Source organism: Dama dama, chromosome 5 (assembly GCF_033118175.1).
Source record: "Dama dama isolate Ldn47 chromosome 5, ASM3311817v1, whole genome shotgun sequence".
Taxonomy (NCBI): Eukaryota; Metazoa; Chordata; class Mammalia; order Artiodactyla; family Cervidae; genus Dama; species Dama dama.
Window position 1 is genome coordinate 19368594 of NC_083685.1, and position 20462 is coordinate 19389055.

At 44.3% G+C, this 20462-nt stretch overlaps 1 protein-coding gene and 1 non-coding gene across 2 annotated transcripts; both read left to right on the top strand.

The window, feature by feature from the left end:
* Positions 1 to 2359: 2359 nt before the first annotated feature.
* On the top strand, positions 2360 to 18756 carry PSMD9 (proteasome 26S subunit, non-ATPase 9). Its single transcript, XM_061141975.1, has 6 exons — positions 2360 to 2555; positions 6332 to 6434; positions 9306 to 9511; positions 11515 to 11616; positions 17010 to 17098; positions 17423 to 18756. The coding sequence occupies exons 1-6, from the start codon at positions 2418 to 2420 to the stop codon at positions 17448 to 17450; spliced, it is 666 nt and encodes a 221-aa protein (XP_060997958.1). The 5' UTR covers positions 2360 to 2417; the 3' UTR covers positions 17451 to 18756.
* TRNAG-CCC (transfer RNA glycine (anticodon CCC)) lies at positions 16735 to 16807 on the top strand. Its single transcript has one exon. It is a non-coding gene; the product is annotated as a tRNA-Gly (tRNA).
* Positions 18757 to 20462: the final 1706 nt, after the last annotated feature.

Consider the following 20462-nt stretch of genomic DNA (forward strand, 5'->3'; position numbering starts at 1 on the left):
CTGGGACACCTCATAGACAGAGGAGCCTGGTGGGCGACATACAGTCCGAGGGATTGCAGAGTCAGACATGACTGAGCACACACATACACACACACACATATACACCTTAATACAAAGTCCATATTCAAATTTCACCAGTTGTTCCAGAAATGTCTTCTAAAGCTGCTGTGTTTTTAATTTTATTTTAAAAAATTCAAAGATTATGTGTTGCAGTTATTGTGTCTCTTTTGTCTTTTCTTTTGTTTCCTTTCTTTTTTTGCATCAATGTTAGAAATGTTTATTTAAAAGCAGTAATTGAGGTGAGAGTTCCCTGGTGGATGAGGGGTTTAGGATTTGGCACTTTCATTGCCTCATGGTGTGCAAAAAAGAAAAATGGTGATTAGGTAATTGAACAAAATGTAGGAGGCCTAATGTAATTGGTTCTACTTTTTTCTATGTAGAGATTATTTTAGCAACATTTTATTTTGAAATAATTTCAAACTTACAGAAACATTGCAACAATAATACAAAGAATGTTCCTATATGTTTCACCCAGAGTCACCAATTATTTATACTTTGTCACATTTACCTTTTCATTCTCTTATCTACAAATATATATACAGATTTTTTTCTGAACCATTTGAAAATAAGTTGCTCCTCTTGCCCCTAAATACTACACTGTCTTAAATAGCCCAATGCAAGTATCAAAATCAGGAAATTTAACTATATTTGGTACTAATATAGTTATATTAATATATACTACTATATATATATTAATATATACTAATATAATAACTAAATTTGGTACTATATTACCCATATTCAAATTTCCCCAACTGTGCCAAGGATGTCTTATAGTCTTTTTTTTTTTTTAGAGAACCAGGATCTAATTAGGGTTCACATATTGCATTTAATTGTTGTGTCTCTTTAGTCTTTAAATATATTTATTTATTTGGCAGTGCCAGGTCTTAGTTGCAGCACGTGAACTCTTAGTTACAGCATGTGGCATCTAGTTCCCTGACCAAGGATTGAACCTGGGGCCACTGCACTGGGAGTGTGGAGTCTTAGCCACTGGACCCCCAGGGAAGTCCTTTTAGTTTTTAATCTAGGTGATTGCCTAGTTTCTGTGTGGATATTTCACAATAATGACATTTTTGAAGAGTTCAGCCCAGTTGTTTTGAAGAATGTCTCTCAATTTGGGTTTGTCTGTTTGTTTTTCATGACTAGATTCAGAGCAAACATGTTTGACTACTTGGTAGGTGATGACGTGTCCTTTTCAGTGCAAAATGTCAGCGGGAACATGTTAAGAGGTTGTGTTACCTTTTGGTTAAGCTGGGTTCAAATTGGGGCTGCTTATTTTGCTAGCTGGGCAAGTGAGTCATTTAGATGATTTTCTTAGCCATCAAATGAGGGTAATAATAATTCTGATTTATGAGTTTGTTGAATTAAAAAAAAGTTATTTGGCTGTGCTGGGTTTCAAATCTTCACTGGGGTATGCAGGATCTTTTTTTCAGTTGCCACATGTAAACCCTTGGTTGAGGCATGTGGTATCTAGTTGCCTGACCAGGGAGCAAACCCTGGCCCCCTGCCTTGGGAGCACGCAATCTTAGCCACTGGACCACCAGGGGAGTCCCAAGCTTGTTGAATTAATACACAAAGGGCCCTTAGAACAGTGCAATGCATTGTATTTGATAAATTATTAGTATTGATATTATTGTTGTCATCAGTACTATTTCTACTGAAATTTATAGAGACCTTAATATGAGACGCACTGAGTCCAGTGCTCAGTTCTTTGCCCTTCCAGCACCTAGGACAGTGTATGACACAAAGGAGGCATTCAATAAATTTTTGTTGGCAAAATGTCAACACTATGAGATAGATTGCTATCAATAGCTAGCCAACTCACGGATGAGGAAACAGAGGCTCAGTGAAGTGACTTATCTAGGTCACTACTGGCAGTAAGAGGCAAGAGCCGGGATTTGAACCAAGCTTATAGGCTTTGTAAAACCACGGATAAGGAATCTGAATACTTTGTAAACTCTCAAGGACTGTGTAGATGCAGAGCTGAAATGGAGCGCCACGCACAGTGCGCTGCCGCATGCATACAGAAGGTGCTCAATACATAGCTGAATGAATGAGAAAAGAAAGTGAGTCAACTAGGGAGAGTTCATCATGCCCTGGTCTGGGCCAGCGCTTGGGTGAGACTGGGAATCCACCCGTCCTCATACCTCCCAGCCAAGAGTCACCACAGGACCACGTGTTCCAGTAGGGTGTGGCTTCTGGTGACCACGCCCACAGACAAAACCACGCCTTTCACCTTTCCGGGCGCCCGCGAACAGCCGAGGTGTTTTGGCCCGCGCGCGGAGCCGTAGCTTACAGTTTTCTCGGGCGTCCGCGGCCGGGAAACCAGCTGTTCCAGGTTCCGGGAGACGTGCACGATGTCGGAGAAGGCAGGGAGTCAGAGTGGGGGCTCCCCGGAGGCCAGTGGGGTAACTGTAAGCGACATTCAGGAACTGATACGGCGCAAGGAGGAGATCGAGGCCCAGATCAAAGCCAATTATGAAGTGCTGGAGAGCGTGAGTCTGGGAACTGGGCTCCCGGGCGGGCTGGGAGGCGCCGCAACGCATTCACGACCCGGCCCCCAGACCGGGCAGTGAGGCAAATAACATGAATAACTAAGAACGATTCGAATTGATGTTCTAGCAAGCATTTATGGAAACCTCACTGGGAACTGTGTTAAATGCTTGACATTGGTTAACGCATTTAATTCTCCCAACAATCTTTTGAGGTGAGTTCTATTATTTCTCCCATTTTAGGAATGGAGAAACAGGGACATTACTTAAACCTGCCTGAAGTCACCGGGCTAATAAATTTGCAGAGGCAGGGTGATAATCATTTCTGTCATCAGTCGTTGTACAGTTAGCAGATGTCCTGTAATCACTTTACCTTAGAGCTTTTTAAACTTTAACGTGTATGCGAATCACCTGGCGATCTTGTTAAAATTCAGATTCTAATGAGGCACGGGTGTGTGGGAACAGCTACTGCATTTCTGCAAATTACCAGCGATGCTGCTGCCACTGGTGTAAGAACGTGACAGGAAAGGCTTATTATCCCTATTGTATAAGGAGGAGACTGGGGCCAAGAGTGGGGCAAACCCTTGCCTAGGGTCATGTACGTCGGAAGTGGCTGTGATGGGGTTAGTTCTCAGGTCTCTCTGGCTCCAGAACGGATAGTTTTTCTTGAGCCACCTAGTGTGAAACCACAAATCAATTTGCAGAGGAAGAGTAAATGAATTACATTCTACATAGGGTGGATGAAGTGCAATATAGGTGATGGTTATAAGATGAAGTATCATGTGGAGGCCAGGGTACCCTTTTACTGGGTGCTGACTGTGTGCCTGAAGGGAGCTGGTTTATGTGTATGCTATATCCTGGAATCCTCTAAACTGCTTTGTGAAGTTGGTATGTTACCCTGGGGCTCAGAAAGGAGAAGTCACAAGGTGAGATTTAGATCTCATGCCTTGGGAATCCAAATCTGTGCTTTCAAGTGGTTTATGCCAGCTATTTCTCACACCTTAGTTATTTTTCTACTGCAGGCAGGATGCTGTGTCTGTATACCTCCTGTACTGTTACTCTGTTGTTATTTTCCTTTAAGTTAACCCTTTTTTAAACTTTAAAGGAAATTTTGTAACTTCACAGCATATGAAAACATAAGAATCTCTTTCCTTAAATATAAAATAATTAAAGTGATCCCCCCAAAAGGTGATCTATCCATTTAACTGTCACCTGATGAATGTATAATCAAATGTGGTCTGTCCATACAATGAGATATTACTTAAATAAAAAAGAATGAAGTGCTGACATATGCTGCAAAAGGGCATGAACCTTGAAAGCTAAGTGAAAGAAATTCATCACAAAAGACCATACATTTTATGATTCCATTTACATGAAATATCTAGACTAGGCAAATTCATGGACAGAAGGTAGATTAGTGGTTGCCAGGGGCTGAGAGGAGGGGGAGATGGAAGTGGCTGCTAGTGGGTCAGAGTTTCTTTTTGGAGGGTGGTGGAGGTGTTTTAAAATTGATTGTGGTGATTATTTCATAATTCTGTGAATATTCTAAAAACCACTGAATTTATTTGGTTGCACCGCACAACATGATCTTAGTTCCATGACTGACGATGGAAACTGTGCTCCCTGCAGTGGAAGCACAGAGTTCTTAACCAGTAGACTTCCAGGGAAATTCAGAATTGTACACTTTAAATGGGTGGATTGCATGAATTATATGAATTATAATCATATAATGGATTATATGAATTATATCTGGATGAAACTGTTTAAAAAAATAGGCCCAGATATAACAAGTGATCTGGAGATAATATGAAGACCAACACCAGTTGGAGACTTTTTCCTTGACTACTGGAGGGTTGATGATAATTAGAAGGGGAATAAGTGTTTTAGATTCAGGGTTATTAAATGCCTTGTATAGGAGTTGCCAGTGGCTCAGGTCCCAACTTTGGAAACCAGTCTCTGATGCAGTATTGCCTTACTGTAATCAGGAAGGCCAGTCAACTGTTAATCATTGTGAGCAGACAGGAGGCAGATAGAGATATTTAGCCCCTGGCACATTTATACTGTATCTATAGAGAGTCCTGGGTTAAGGGAGTATACAAGACCCCCTTCCCCATGAACAGAAAACAGTAAATAACCCAGAGGCTTTCAGAAAGAAAGGGAGAGATGTGAATGGAATCCCTTCCTTTGGAGCCTGTGTACTCTCAGTGGTTGGTCTCTGTGCTGATCATTACAGCCCTCATTTATTACTTTCTGTGTGTATTAATTTCCTGGGGTCACCATAACAAATGATCACAAACTTGGTGGCTTAAAACAGCAGAAATTTATCCTGTCTCAGTTGTGGAGACCAGCAGTGTGAAATCAAGGAGTTGGTAGGTTTGGTTCCTTCTGGAGCTCTGAGGGAGAAGCCATTCCCTGCCTCTCCTAAATTCTGGAGAATTTAGGATGAATTTAGGATGGCTACTGGCCATCCTTCGCTGGTGGCAGTGTAACCCTAATCCCTGCCTCTGTCTTTGTGGCCTACTCTCTGCATCTCTCTGTCCCATCTCTCCCTCTCCTTTCTTTTACCAGGATACCCATCATTGGATGTAGGGGCCACCCGAAAACCAGGAAGATCTCTTCTTGTGATCCTTCACTTAATTATATCTGCAAAGATTCTTTTTCCAAATAAGGTCACGTTCACAGGGTCTCGGGGTTAGGACTGGGACATATCTTTTGGGGGCCGCTATTCACTGCTCTGTGAATGTGTCTGGCACTGTGCTAAGCACCCTACGTAGGTCAGTTAGTTAATTCTCAGAACAGGTGTGAAGTGAGGTGAGTGTCATTTTTCCCATTTTAGTATTGAGGAAGCTGAAGCCCAGAGAGGTGAACATGTTAACCAAGGACACCCAGCTTGTATGTGGCAGAATTGAGCTTGAAATCAAAGTTTGCAAAAACCCAGCTGTATGTCATATAATATAGTTCATTGCTGTTGTGTACCATGCTCTGATCTAGGTAGGAAAAGACTTTAAAAATATGAAAATGGGTATTCCTTGGCGATGCAGTGGTTAGGACTCTGTGCTTTCACTGCCAAGGGCTTGAGTTTAGCCCCTGATTGGGGACTAAGATCCCACAAGCCATGCAGCACAGTTGAAAGAAACAAAACATTACAACAAATGTATTGTTTTCAATAGGGAATACATTGCCATGGTCAAAATTCAACATTTACAATAGGATATAAGATGGAAAGTCTCTCTTCCTTCCCTCTCCCCAGCCACCCCTTTCCTCTCCCCCAGATGGCAAGTCGTAATATCAGTGTATCCTTCCAGGGATGAAAGGCTTGTTTGAAGGTCCCTTCAGATCTCTCTTTATTTTCAGAAGAACCAAAGTCCTGCCTCAGCTGGGTGCTCTTGGGGGTTTTTACCCCCTTCTAACCTCCAAGGTCACCAGCCAGGTGTCAGCTGCCCATAGGAAGGAGGGTCTGGAGGAGTCGAGGTAGCAACTGGCCTTGAGGGTGATGCTCAAAGGAGTCATTAGTTTTATCTGTACTGCTCTAATGTCAGAAAAGAGAGTGGGTCCACGCATTATTGGTGTTGTTAAAAGTCAGTTAAAAAATGGTGCCCACCTCCGAGGGCAGTGGTGAGAGGACATGGGAGAGGACCCGGTCTATGCGAAGTGATCAATATATGGCCGCTGTGGTTACTGGTACCTTTATCACGGCTGCAAAGGAACAGAGTCAGGGGAAAGAGGGCTCGAGGACTTCATACCTGTAAAATCTTTCTGACCTTGTTTCTTCCCTCCAGCAAAAAGGCATTGGGATGAACGAGCCACTGGTGGACTGTGAGGGCTACCCCCGGGCAGACGTGGACCTGTACCAAGTCCGAACTGCAAGGCACAACATCGTCTGTGAGTGACCCTGGCTAGGGATGTGCCCCCACCTTGCAACAGGAGGTGTTTAGGGCACAGAGAAGGCACTAGTATTCCATATTACCTGCTTCCCTCTCCTCTCCCTGATGGGATCATCTCCTTGTCCCCATGGAGGGACTGAGAACTATGGGAATGGGATAGACTCTAGGGGTCTATATTTATGGTCTCATTTTTCTCTTTTTTTTAAATCCTTTTTTAAAAATTTTGTTTTATTTTTTGGCCTTACCATGTGGTATGTAGGATCTTAGTTCCCTGACCAGGGATCAAACCCATGCTCCCTGCCTTGGACGCATGGAGTCCTTAACCACTGGACCTCCAGGGAAGTCCTGTGGTTTCATTTTTCATTTTGCTTTTAGGAACCTTGCTTCATTGTAGAAACTTTTATTGCAGTAACAACAGAAACCCAAGGCAGATATGGCTTACAATCCCAATCAAATCAGTTACATGTTAGGAGTTAGGACCCGACTATGGACACTCAAGCAGAAAATAGCTCAGTCCCTCAGTAAAGACATTTGGAGGTAGGCCGTGCAGGGCTGGTCTTCAGAAACCCAGGCTCTGCCATCCTTAGGAAATCTTGTCCATCTTCAGGGTCACCATATCCATGTGGCAGGCGGGAAGAAAGGGGAGGAAGAAGATAGGAAGGACACAAGCTCCTATGCCAGCTGGTACCGCTCCTGTTAAGGATCTGTCCTGCAAGTCCCATGCCCACGTCCTGCATCAATTTCTGCTTTCCTCTTATAGGCTCCCCTGCCTGCAAGAAATGTACCCCACAATGGGCGTGTTACTATCTTTAATAAAATATCTTATGTATATAGGTGTATATAGTGTGTCCCTGGAGAAGGAAATAGCAACCCACTCCAATATTCTTGCCTGAGAGATCCCATGGACAGAGGAGGCTGGCAGGTTACAGTCCATGGGGTTGCAAAGAGTTGAGCATGACTTAGCACCTAAACAATAGTATAGTATGTATGTATGTATTTATTATCAAGGAACAGAGAGAGTGAATAGAGGTTGGGTAGTTTATTTGACTTCTGTTTCTGCTGTAACAAGTCATCACAGACTGAGTGGTTTAAAATGTCACAAATTGGGACTTCCGTAGTGGTCCAGTAGCTAAAAACTTTGCCTTCTAGTGCAGGGGGTATGGGTTTGATCCCTGATCGGTGAATTAAAATCCCACATGCCTTGTGGCCAAGAAACCCAAAACATAAAACAGAAGCAATATTGCAACAAATTCAGTAAAGACTTTAAAAATGGCCCACATAAAAAAAAAAAAAAAAAAATCTTGAAAAAAAAAGTCACAAATGTATTACCTTACATTTCTGGAAGTGAGATGTCCAAGTGGGTCTCACTATACTAAAATCAAGGTGTCAACAGAGCTGTGTTCCCTCTAGAGAATTCATTTCTTTGTCTTTTCCATCTTCTAAAAGCTGCCCACCTTTCTTGACTTGTAGCCCTTTCCATCTTCAAAGCCATGGTCACTTCTCTCCAATTTCTGAGTCTGTCATCACGTCTTTCTCTCATTCTCCTGCCTCCCTTTTTCACTGATAAAGACGCCTGTGATCACATTGGGCTACCACTTGAATAATCCAGGGCAGCCTCCCATCTCAGAGCCCTTAACTTAATCCCACCTGTACAGCCTCCCTTGTTACGTCAAGTAGCAGATTCACAGCGTCTGGAATTAGGATGTGAATATCCTTCCTTGGGGCCATTTTCATGCTGCCACAGCTAGGCAACCAATGATTTCTACAACAAGGGCATGTCAAATAGTAGGGAATTTATCATCTACATTACTCCTCCCACTTTTTAAAAAATCTAATTTATTTATTTTGGCTGCACTGTGTCTTTGTTGCCGCGCTCAGGCTTTCTCTAGGGCTACTCTTTGTTGCAGTGCGCTGGCTTCTCACTGCAGTGGCTTCTCTTGTTGCCGAGCCTGGGCTGTAGGGGCCTGGGCTTCAGTAGTTGTGGCAAATGGACTCAGTTGCCCCACGTCATGTGGAATCTTCCTAGACCAGGGATCAAACCTGTGTCCCTGGCATTGGCAGGCGAATTCTTAACCACTGGCCCACCAGGGAAGTCCTACTTTATCCCCTTGATGACTTCTGTTCTACCTGTGTGAATTTTGACTCTATCTGCAGCATGCTTTGGTATAAGTTGTCTTTACGTTAAAAAAAAAAAAAGTTACCCAGATCCTAGCCGCTCTGCTGGACTGGCCTGCAGAGACAACTTACTTGACTGGCCCATTTGTTCCCCACATTTTGAGTTAACTGGCAGTACTGAAAAAAATCAGAGGACTTCATCCCCAAACTCCTGGTTTCTAGCTGTTCTCACTGTTGCCTCTCCCATGCTGAACACCACCAGTCATGTGTTTCTAGATCGGGCATCTTCTGGAAGCATTAAGAGAAAAGTGAGGTCCTCCTTGGCTCCAGCCTGCTTCACTTGGTCGCTTGCTCACGGCACTGCCCCTTGTGTATGCCTGAGCTTGTGGCCATGGATTCAGCTGGACGAGTCCCTCCTCCTCCTCACCTTTCAGGCCTCCACTGAAATGGTGCTACCTTTGGCAGGCCTTCCTTGATCTTCTAGATGAGCGAGGTCAGGGCCCATGGGTGGGTCAGCCCCCACTGTGGTCATCAGGTGTCACTGTAATCACTCATCCCTTGGCTGCTCTCCTTGTGGGACTGTAAGCTTCATGAGGGCAGCCCCTCTGTCTTGTTTGTAGATGAGTCCTCAGTGTCTGGCTCAATATCTGGGATTTAATAAGCACTTGTTAAGTATTTAGTGAATGAATGTGGGGGGCGTGTCTCATGTCCTCTGCTGTCTTTTCTTGGCCCCTGATACGATGCTCTCCTTCAGGCCTGCAGAACGACCATAAGGCAGTGATGAAGCAGGTGGAAGACGCCCTGCACCAGCTGCATGCTCGCGACAAGGAGAAGCAGGCCCGGGACCTGGCCGAAGCCCACAGGGAGGCCCTGAGCCGCGGCCAGAGCCAGGGCCTCAGCCCCCCTCAGGCCTTCGCCAAAGTGAACAGCGTCAGCCCCGGCTCCCCCGCCAGCATCGCAGTAAGCCAGGGCTGACTCCCTGAGTCCACGCCCTGAGGGTGCCTTGAGGTGGACTTGAGGGTGGGGCACTGTGGCAGACAGACCACACTCTCTCCAGGGCAGCAGACACCAGGGAAGGCCAGCGGGAGTTAGGCCGTGCTGCCCACTCAAGTAGCCACGAGAGAAACCCTGGGCCACAAGGTGGAAGGTGATAGATGTCTCAAGAGAGGGAAGGAGGCCCTCTTCCTGGGCCTGATTTTCGCTGGGCGTTGAGTAGTAGATAGGAGGGTAATAACAACAGCTGCCACTTACTGAGTCCTTGCTTTGCAACACGTGTCCTGCCAAGTGAGCTTGCCTGGTGTGTTTTGACAAGTTTGAACAGCTTTAATTGGGATATAGTTCATATGCTGTAACTTCTATCCATTTAAGGTACATATATGATTGAGTGGCTTTTGGTGTATTAACAGTCAGGAGTCAGATTTTAGAGTATTTTCATTATTCTAAAAAGAAACCAATTAGGCGTTACACCTCAACCCCCATCTCCCCTAACCCCTGACACCCACCACTCTGCTTTCTGTTTCTATGAATTTGCTATTTTGGACATTTCATATATGAGTGAATGGAATCATACAATATGTGGTCCTCTATATCTGGCTTCTCCCTCTTAGTATCACGTTTTCAAGGTCTATCCACGTTGGAGCATGTATGTCAACTTCATTCCTTTTTCATTTTCTAAAATTTTTTATTGGAGTATAATTGATGTATAGTGTTGTATTAGTTTCAGGTGTATAGCAAAGTGAGTAAGTTATACATATACATAGACCCCCCCCTTGTTGGATTCTTTTCCCATATAGGCCGTTACGGAGCACGGAGTAGAGTTCCCTGTGCGTACAGCAGGTTCTTATTAGTCACCTATTTTATATATAGTTGTATATAATCCCCCAGTTTATCCCTTTCTCACTTGCATTCCTTTTTACTGCTGAGTATAGTATGGTGTCTGGATAGATCACACTTGGTTTATGCATTCATCAATTTGGTTCCATTTTCTCGCTATTATGAACAGTGCTTCTGTGAACATGACAAACAGATTTTTATGTAGAGCTGCAATTAATGTTGAATCCCACAGCCCCCCTCCGGAGTAGGTGCCATTTCACCCAGGGGGAAAAGCCTCAAACCCCTGAAGTACTTTTTGCTAGGACACATAGCTTCTAGAAGGTGGAATTGGGCCCTGCCAGTCATCTTTAGTGATCATAAGACTGCGAGTTACATGTTTTATCCACCGCTGTGCACACAATATCTGGTACAGAGTTGTCGGCCTGTGACGAGTATTTGTAGAAGGGATGGAGGAATTGTGATCTATGTTCTTAGAACCACAGGGTCACTCTTGTCCTGGGTCAGCCTTGTGCTCCTGGCTGCTCGAATGGGGCCTTCTAGGGCAAATGTATCTAAATGCTGACTCCTGAACAAAATAGGCCAGGTTGGCCTGCTACTCCTTGCCCCTGCACCTGGGTCAGGACTCCCAGAGAGCTTCGCCCCCTGTTCCTGAAGGCCTCCACCACTGCCAGCTTTCATCAGGCACTGGGCAGACCTGGCCAGCCGCCTTTTGCTCACTCTGTGCCTGGAGGAACCCCTGGAGGAGCTGGCCCAGTTATGCGCTGCCCCTCCCTGCCCGATGTATCTAAACCCTAACCTCTTTGCTTCGTGCCTGCCATTCTTCTCTGTGGAAAACATGCTCATTAAAAAAAAAAAATCAGTATAATTGCTTTACAACGTTGTGTTGCTGTTGTACAATGAAGTGAATCAGCCACATGTGTACATATATCCCCTCCCTCTTAAGTGTCCCTCCCACCCCAACTCCCATCCCACCCTTCTGGGTCACCACAGACCACTGAGCTGAGCTCCCTGTCTATACAGCAGATTCCCGCTGAAAACGCGCATTAACTTAGGACTGTCTGAGAGGGTGAAGGACACCGGAAGCACACTGAAGCTCTCTCCTGACTTCCTGTTTTCTCTTCTCTCTTTAGGGTCTGCAAGTGGATGATGAGATTCTGGAGTTTGGCTCTGTGAACACCCAGAACTTCCAGTCACTGCAGAACATCGGCAGTGTGGTCCAGCACAGTGAGGGGGTGAGCTGGAGGCTACATGATGTCTGGCCAGTGACCCTGGAACTGCCGGGGCAGGAGCTGTGGCCGGGGGTGGGCCAGCTGCCCTCGGGGGGCTGTTACTCAGGCACAGTCCTTCCCGCACAGGGCCTTTACATATGCTGTTCTCTCTGCCTAGAATGCTTATCCCCCTGATTTCTGGCAGGCATCCAGCCAAGAAGCAGTTGGCTGGTGTCGGCGCCCTGCTAGAGGTCAGGCCCTCATTTCCACACTGACACCTTCATCCAGTCTGTACTTAGTTGGAAGTTTATAATTTTGATTTTTGTCAGACTCATTAGTTTTGCACTTTATGGCTTGTATCTGCTTAAAGAGATTCTTCTAGTGCTTTTATTGGTTTGTTTTTAGCTTTTCTTTAATCCATCTGGCATGTATCTTTTATTATTTTTTTTAATAACAGTTTGACTGAGGTACAATTTACATACCTTCCAGGTCACCCATTTAAAGTGCATAATTCACTCATTTTTAGTCTGTTTGTAGAGTTGAGCATCCATCACCACAATCAGTTTTATTTATTTTTTAAATTTTTATTTATTTATTATTTTTTAGAATCAATTTTAGAACATTTTCATCACCTCAGACAGAAGCCTCATTCCCGTTAGCAGTCATTCCCATTTTCCCCATATATACCAACCCCTGGCAGCCACTAAACTACTCTGTCTCTACAGTCTTGCTTATTCTGGATATTTCATGTAAATGGGATCATACAGTATGCGATTTATACTGTATATATATACACCCACATATATACTGTGATATATCCTGTATATATAGTAAGTGATATATATATATCATTTAGTGTAGTGTTTTCAAGATTCATCCATGTTGTAGCACATGTCAATACTTCATTCCTTTTTATAACCAAATAGTACCCCATTGTATGGATAGGCAATATTTTATTTATCCATTCATTAGTTGACGAATATTCAGGTTGTTTCCACTTTTTGGGTATTATTATAGAGTAATACTTCTGTGAACATTCTATATAAGTTTGTGTGTGCACATATGTTTTCATTTCTCTTGGATTCATAGTTCATCTGAAATTAATTTTTGTGAATGGTGTGAAGCAGGGTCCCAGACATATTTTTTTTTCCCCAAATGGATAGTAGTTGTTCCAGTATTGTTTATTGAAAATTTAGTACTTTACCCACTCTTTTATATTGCCACATCTGTTATATAATTCTTATATGTGGGATTGTTTGTTTCTTTGGTCTGTTTGTTTGGAACCTTTCTGGGCTTCCCTAGAACAAATCCATTTGTCCTGCTCTGCTTCCCTTTAAGCCTTTGCCAGAAAAGGTGTATTGGTGAGTGAAAAAAATCACCCCAAAACTTTAGCAGCTTGAAGCTTCACGCATTTATTAGCTCATACAGTTTGGGGGTCAGGCAGTGTCTAGGAGTCATGTAGCTGGGTGGTTTTGGTTCAGAGTCTCTCATGAGGTTGTGATCAAGATGTAAGCAGAGGTTGCAATCACCTGAGGGCTTGACTGAGGTTAGAAAATCTGTGTCCAGGGTGCCTCACTCACCTGGCTGTTGGCAGGAGACTTCAGGTCCTCAGCACATGGGCCTCTCCACAGTGCTGCTTGAGTGCCCTCACAGCATGGCGGCTGGCTTCTCCCAGAGTGGGCAGTCCAGGTGAGAGCAGAGAGCCGACAGCAGCACCTTCTCTGACGCAGTCTCTGAAGGTTCACACTATCACTTCCACTGTATTCTATTTGTTAGAAGCAGCTAAGTCCAGTCCTCACTCAAAGGGAAAGGAATTAGGCTTTAACTCTAGAAGGAAAGAATTCCGAAGAATTTATCATTGTGGCATTATACCTTTGTCATCTCTTTACTGTCTCATCATCATTTTAGTGAGGTTTCTAGAGATGATGCATTGTGTTATTTTTACCAAAGTCTCTGTTTTTCACTCCTTCTTCCCTACCCCACCTTCCCAGCTTGCTAGTGTGTTAGAGTTTACTCAGGTTTCTTGGGTACCTTGCTGCACGTAACAATACTTTTAAACTTTGTAGTTGTCTGGGCTCATTATTACTGGTTTGTGTTGTAAATATGTCTTTTTCTTTTTTTTTTTTTTTGCCCCCTGGAAAAGGTAATACTTACTAATGGCAAAAACAGAACGAAAAAATATAATGAAAAACCTCCCTCTCCTCCAAGTTTATTTCCTTTCCTCAAAAGGCAGCTGCTTTCCAACTGTGTGTCCTTTCAGGGACAGGTTCTTTGTGCATGAGCATACAGAGCATACAGGTTAAGGCCTGGTGTACCCACAGCAGAATTCACCCTTTTCAGTGTATAGTACTGTGAATTTTGACAACTGTATGTAGTTATGTAAATATCACCAAATGAAGATACGTTGCAGTTCTACAACCCCAAATGGCCTCATCTTTTTGTAGTTAACTTCTCCCCATGCCTCATCCCCAGGAAACCATGGATCTGTGCTCCACTCCTGTGGCTTTACCGTTTCTAGAATGTTGTATAAGTGAAACTGCATAGTATAAAGCCCTTTAAGAGACTTCCCTGGTAGTCTAGTGGTTAAGACTCTGTGCTTCTATTGCATGGGGTGCAGGTTCCGTCCCTGGTCAGGGAACTGAGACCTGGCATGCCATGTGGCACAGCTGAAAAATAGTCCTGTAAGTCTGGCTGCTTTCACCCAGTATCCTGCATCTACGGTTCTTCCAAGCTGGCATGTGCATCTGTAGTTCATTCCTTTTTACCACTGAGTAGTAATCCATTGCGTAATGACCCCCAGACTCTTCATCCATTTTCCCAACGTGGGACATTTAAGTTGTTTCCAGTTTTTGGTGGTTACTCATAACAGCTACTGGTTTCTAATCTGTCTTTTCTAGTTAAATATAGTCTTAGGCTGCTGCTGCTAAGTCACTTCAGTTGTGTCCGACTCTGTGTGACCCCACAGACATCAGCCCACCAGGCTCCCCCATCTCTGGGATTCTCCAGGCAAGAACACTGGAGTGGGTTGTCATTTCCTTCTCCAATGAGTGAAAGTGAGAAGTGAAAGTGAAGTCGCTTAGTCTTAGGCTATTTATAGCTAAAAATCTGTTTTTGTTAACATTGAGGTATAATTGATATATAACTATATGAATATTATTTTCAGGTGTAAAACATAATAATTCAACGTCTGTATATATTGGGAATTGATTGCCACAATAAGTCTAGTTAACATCTGTCACCATACATAGTAGTTACAAGTTTTTTTTTTATGATGTGCACTTTGAAGATTTACTCTCTTAGCACCTTTCAAGTATGCAATAGAGTATTATTATATTCCATATTGCAAGCATGGTGACTCTAGTTAATAATACTGCATGAATCTTTTTGTTACAAAGGTAGTTATTGAACATTTTGTAAGAAATTTCATTCTTTAAAATGAAATTTCCTGGGGAATTCCAGTATATCAAACAGATGAGTTGAACTGCTGGGATGGGCTAGAGGTGGGGTGGAGGCAATCTCACATCATCAGGGCTCTAGGTCCTCCTAGAACCAGAGCTCAGCTTGAGAATCATGGATCTGGGTTTCCATGGTCTGCTCTGTGAATTGGAGAAAAAAAAATTTTCTTTTAACCCCATAGCATTCTATTGTTAGACATTTAGAAAAGAAAGAAAGTGAAGTTGCTCAGTCATGTCCGACTCTACGACCCCATGGACTGTAGCCCACCAGGCTCCTCCATCCATGGAATTTTCTAGGCAAGTGTACTGGAGTGGGTTGCCATTTCCTTCTCCAGGGGATCTTCCCAACCTAGGGATCAAACCCGGGTCTCCCACGTTGCAGGCAGACACTTTACCATCTACCAGGGAATCCCCTAGTTAGATATTTAGGTAGTTTCCAATTGGAAATTAACACTCTTGTAGACAAATCTCTGTTTCTTTAGATAAGTTTTTTAAAGGTGAGTTTCTGGATCAAATGCATGTATTTTCAAAGGAAAAAAAATCTTAATATTTCTTTATATTAAAAACAGTGTATATTCAACCATAAAAAAAGAATGGTGTACTGATATGCTATAACAGTAACAATCCTTGAAAGGATTTGTGCTAAGTAAAAGAAGCCAGACACAAAGGGCCACATATTTTAGAATTCCATTTATATGAAATGTTCAGAAGAGGCAGATCCATAGAGAGAAAGTAGAAAGGTGGTTTCCAGGGGTTGGGGAGGAGGGACAGGAGAGTGATTGCTAGTGGGCACGGGGTTTGTTTTTGGGTGATGGAAATACTCTGAAATTAGATAGTGGTGATGGTTGGACAAATCTCTGAATATACTAAAACCTGCTGAATTGTATACTTTTTTATTATTGTAAAAAATATTTATTTATTTGGCTGCACTGGGTCTTAGTTGCGGCCACCTGGGATCTTTGTTGCAGCATGTAGGATCTAGTTCCCTGACCAGGGATCGAACCCAGGCTTTCTGCATTGGGAACAAGGAGTCTTAACCATTGGACCACCAGGGAAGTCTCAAAATTTCTATTAGTTTTAATTGAAGGAGAGTTGATTTATTTTTTTAAATTAATTAATTTATGTAGCTGCCTGGGGTCTTAGTTGTGACACACGGGGACTTTGTTGAGGAGCACAGGCTCTGTAGTTGCAATGAGCAGCCTTAGTTGCCATGCAGCATGTGGGAACTTGGTTCCCCAACCAGAGATTGAACCCATGTCCCCTGCATTGTAAGGCAGATTCTTAGCCACTGGACCCCCAGGGATAGTTGATTTATAACATATGTGACCTTTTAGGACATATATTCAGATGGATTCATACTTGGCTGGTTTTGTTTTATTTTTACTAAACCTACTTATTCACTGCACTATATTTGAACAATACCTTATTGAGGGGTATTTTGGGTGTTTTCAGTTTTTGAAATTTATAAACAGTCTGGGATGAATGCTTTGTTTATTTATCATCTTGTAGTTTTGCAAAAGATATCTTGTATGTACCTTTTAAAGATTTTGTTGTTGTTGTTGGGGAGGTATGTTTTTCCAGGAGGATGGTACCAAATCTATAGCCCCATTGGCTGCCCCCAGAGTGCCACATCCCCTTCATTCTTGCCCATTGCAGAAATTATGTTTAGAATAAGCATCCTGGGACTTCCCTGGTGGTCCAGTGGCTAAGACTCTGTACTCCCATTGCAGGGGGCCCAGGTTCAATCACTGGTCAGGGAACTAGAGCCCACATCTTGCAACTAAGACCTGGCATAGCCAAATAAATAAATAAATAAAAGCAATTTTTTTTTTAAAGCCTCCTTACCAATCTGGTGGGCAACCCTTGCCACCCGCCCCCCACCCCCAGTATCTCAGCTTTCTAGCCTGAATCTCTTTGAATGCTAAGGAGGCTGAACATAAAATGAGCTTATTTTCCTTTCAGAAGCCCCTGAATGTGACAGTGATGCGCAGAGGGGAGAAACACCAGCTTAGACTCGTGCCAACACGCTGGGCGGGCAAAGGACTGCTGGGGTAAAGTATCTGTGTCCATTCATTCACACTGCAGCGTCCACTGCATGCTTGTTAGACATAAAACTCCAGGCAGGAGGTGGGGTCATTGGGGAAGGAAGGGAATTTCCAGATTACCTGTAGCAACTCATGATGATTCTTTTTGGCGGGAATGAGATTGCAGGTGTGGAGGTGGAGGGAGCCCTGGTCTTTGGGTCTTTCATTAACTGGGCGTTTGTGTTGAATGAACAAAAGCACATAGGTGAAGAGCTCAGAAGGGATCACTTCAGATCTTCCTGAACGGAGCCACCAAACTTACATACTGTTTTCTTTTCTTTTTTCTTCCAGCTGCAACATTATTCCATTGCAAAGATGACTATCCCTGAGGAATGGAAACAGGAAAGCATCTTCCTTTGCCCCAGACCTGGGTCTAGTGGGCATTTCCTCCTCTTCATCTTTGCCTGAAGCTCAAGGATCTCAAAGAGACTGGACACCTGAACTTCTAGGTGGTGGAAATGCTGTGGCCTCTCATTTTAATCTCTTGGGATTAAGGCATTGTTAAAAACTTGATTTGTGTTTAGCATCTTTTGCAGGTTAGGCCATGACCCTAAGTGAGACTCCTCTGGATGGTGAGGAAGTGGGCGGGAGTTATTCTGGCAGGTGCTGATGTGACTTTATTCTTCTAGAAATCTTTTTTTTCCAAATAAAACCCAGTTTTACAGTATTGATATGATCATGTTATCACCCCAGTTGAATTTCCTATGAACCTCTCAAACCAAAACTCAGACAGGAGTTAGAGCCTCCTCATAGAAAGTTGGGCAGAACAAATCAACAGTTGTGCTGAGATCAAGGTTTGGCTAACAACCTCTCTGGAACATGATCCTTTAGTGAATGGGGTTTCCAAACACTCAGGCTGCACCATCTGCTCTTGCATTGCAGCATTGCTGCTCTGGCTACAGAAATTGCATCCTCAGCATTTGGATCTCCAGGGCCACAGCTCCCTCTAAGATTAAGGGAAGCCAGGAAGTACACCTGGTAGCTCAGTATGGTGTCAGCTTCCTTTCCATAATCCACCTGAGAGCAGAAAGGTCCTTTTCTGGAGTAAAAGACCCTGCAAATTAGCCCCTAATGAATTTTCATAATTGAACCTCCTAAGGTGTGTTGACATTACTGATGAGAATCAGCAGGGTATGCAGACCTGGTTTCTTGAAAACGCTGATTCCTCCTGCCTGCCTTTTCTTTCTTGAACATGACAGTGTGAGTTTCAGTGATAGTGACTCCCTGTTTTACGTTCCTTCTCTCGTCACCGTATTATAATGCTTATCTCCACAGTTACTGCCAGACCACCTTCTGTTTCAGAGGGCATTGGCACATTCTGCTGAACACATGCTCGGGTTCCTCAGGACTGGATTTGCTTGGCTTGGATACAGATACCAGGTTGTCCTGACAGGAGTCAGTACTGGGTGTGCTCGTATCCATGGGCACTCATGCTCAACTGGAAAGACCTCCTATTGAGTACCCCAAACTGTGTACCCTAGCTAGACTTCCACCTGGATTTCCCCCCTTGTAGCCACAGATGTGCTGTTTACCAGTGTTTGCTGTTTAAATTGTTTTTTCTAATTCCATGTGTTTTCCAATCTCTTTTTATAAACCCTAGACTATAATAAACACGGTTTGTCCCATCCAGTAATCCCTTTTATTTTTTTTGAGATGTGTGTATATGAAGATCCCCTGGAGTAGAAAATGGCAACTCACTCCAGTATTCTTACCTGGAAAATTCCATGGGCAGAGGATGGAGGCTACAGTCCATGGGGTCGCAAAGAGTTGGATAGGACTGAGCACACAAACAAACCCACATGCTTATCAACCCCCTTTGTGATAAGAGGGTGTGGTGGCGTCAGGAGAAGCATTAAGCCCTCCTAAAACAGAGTCTTCTGCCTCAGTGCCTTTGGCTGGTTTCCTTCATGTCTTCCTTCAGAAACCTCAGGATGGATAGGCAGGCGGGCTGTCTTTTGAGGGGCTAAGTGGAGGGTCGCTTTGAGGTGGAATCATCCTAATGGATTTTACCACACTGGTTTGATAGAAACATTTTGTGATAAGAATCGCAAGATAATGTAACCTGTGTAATATTTAATCCCAGCCAGCTAAAATGGTCTACACAACATGTAGTTCCCCGGGCGAGGAGCCTTGGAGGACAGCTGTAAGGTGCATCAACGAAACCGGAAAATTCAGTTTGCTTTTGACAAAGAGAATTTTATCAAACAGTTCATACTTCTTCACTTAATTTTGTCAAGCTTTCAGAAAGTCAGAATTGCTAGGATTGGCCGCTGCAGCTTCTTAGTGGGTGGCTTCAAGGGAAAAAGTTGGGGACGGAGAAGAGGAGGAAAGTCAATTTCAGCGCTCCAAGTCGCGGCGGCGCCTCTCCCCACGAACCGCCAGGGGGCGTGCTCGGCCCGCTCCCCCCTCTTTCTGGGCACGTGATCTCGGTCCAGCCTTCTCGCTTTACGGCCAGTCGCCTGCGGCGGCAGCGGTTACCATGGAGACGGGGCTTGGTTGGCAACCGTAACTAGGGATCCTGTGGAGAAAGCGACCGCAGCTGGAGGCCGGGAGGTGGGAAGAGGGCTTCATGCAGCGGGACGACCCCGGTCTTTGAGGGCCGGGGTGGGTGCGCTCTGTGAGTCAGGAGCGGGGTCCCCGGCAAGGCAGGGCCTGGTGCCTCTCGGGGGGCGGGGGGCGCTCACCCCACCTGGGCCCGTCCTGAGGCAGCTCCAGGGAAACCTCAACGGCGCCTGGGCTTCGTGCCCCCAAGGCAGACACCTGCTCCCCCCCCTCCCCCCCACTTTGCTTCTTGCTGTTTTACCTTGAATAAGTCCCTACACCTCTCAGCGCCTCAGACTCTTAAGTTTGCTGGGAGGAATAAACGAGAGAATACGTTAAAAGGCTTTTGTGAAGTGAAATGAAGTGGCTCAGTCGTGTCCGACTCTTTGTGACCCCATGGACTGTAGCCTACCAGGCTCCTCCCATGAGATTTTGCAGGCAAGAGTACTAGAGTGGCTTGCCATTTCCTTCTCCAGAGGATCTTACCCACCCAGGGATCGACCCTGGGTCTCCCGCATTGTAGGTAGACGCCTTACCGTCTGAACCACTGGAAGTTTAGTTTTAAAAGGCTTTTAAACTTTTTAGACGACTGCTGCCATTTCTCACGCACTCTTTGCTGCAGCTCTGTGGAGCATTTTACCTATGTCACCTCATCTTCATAAGACCCCCAGAATGTAGGGTTATCATTTTCATTTTGCCAGTGAGCAAATTTAGACTCTGAGGGGTAAAGTGACTTGCCCGGGGTCACAGAGCTACTGAGTGGTGGAACTGGGATTCAGTGCCAGCACAG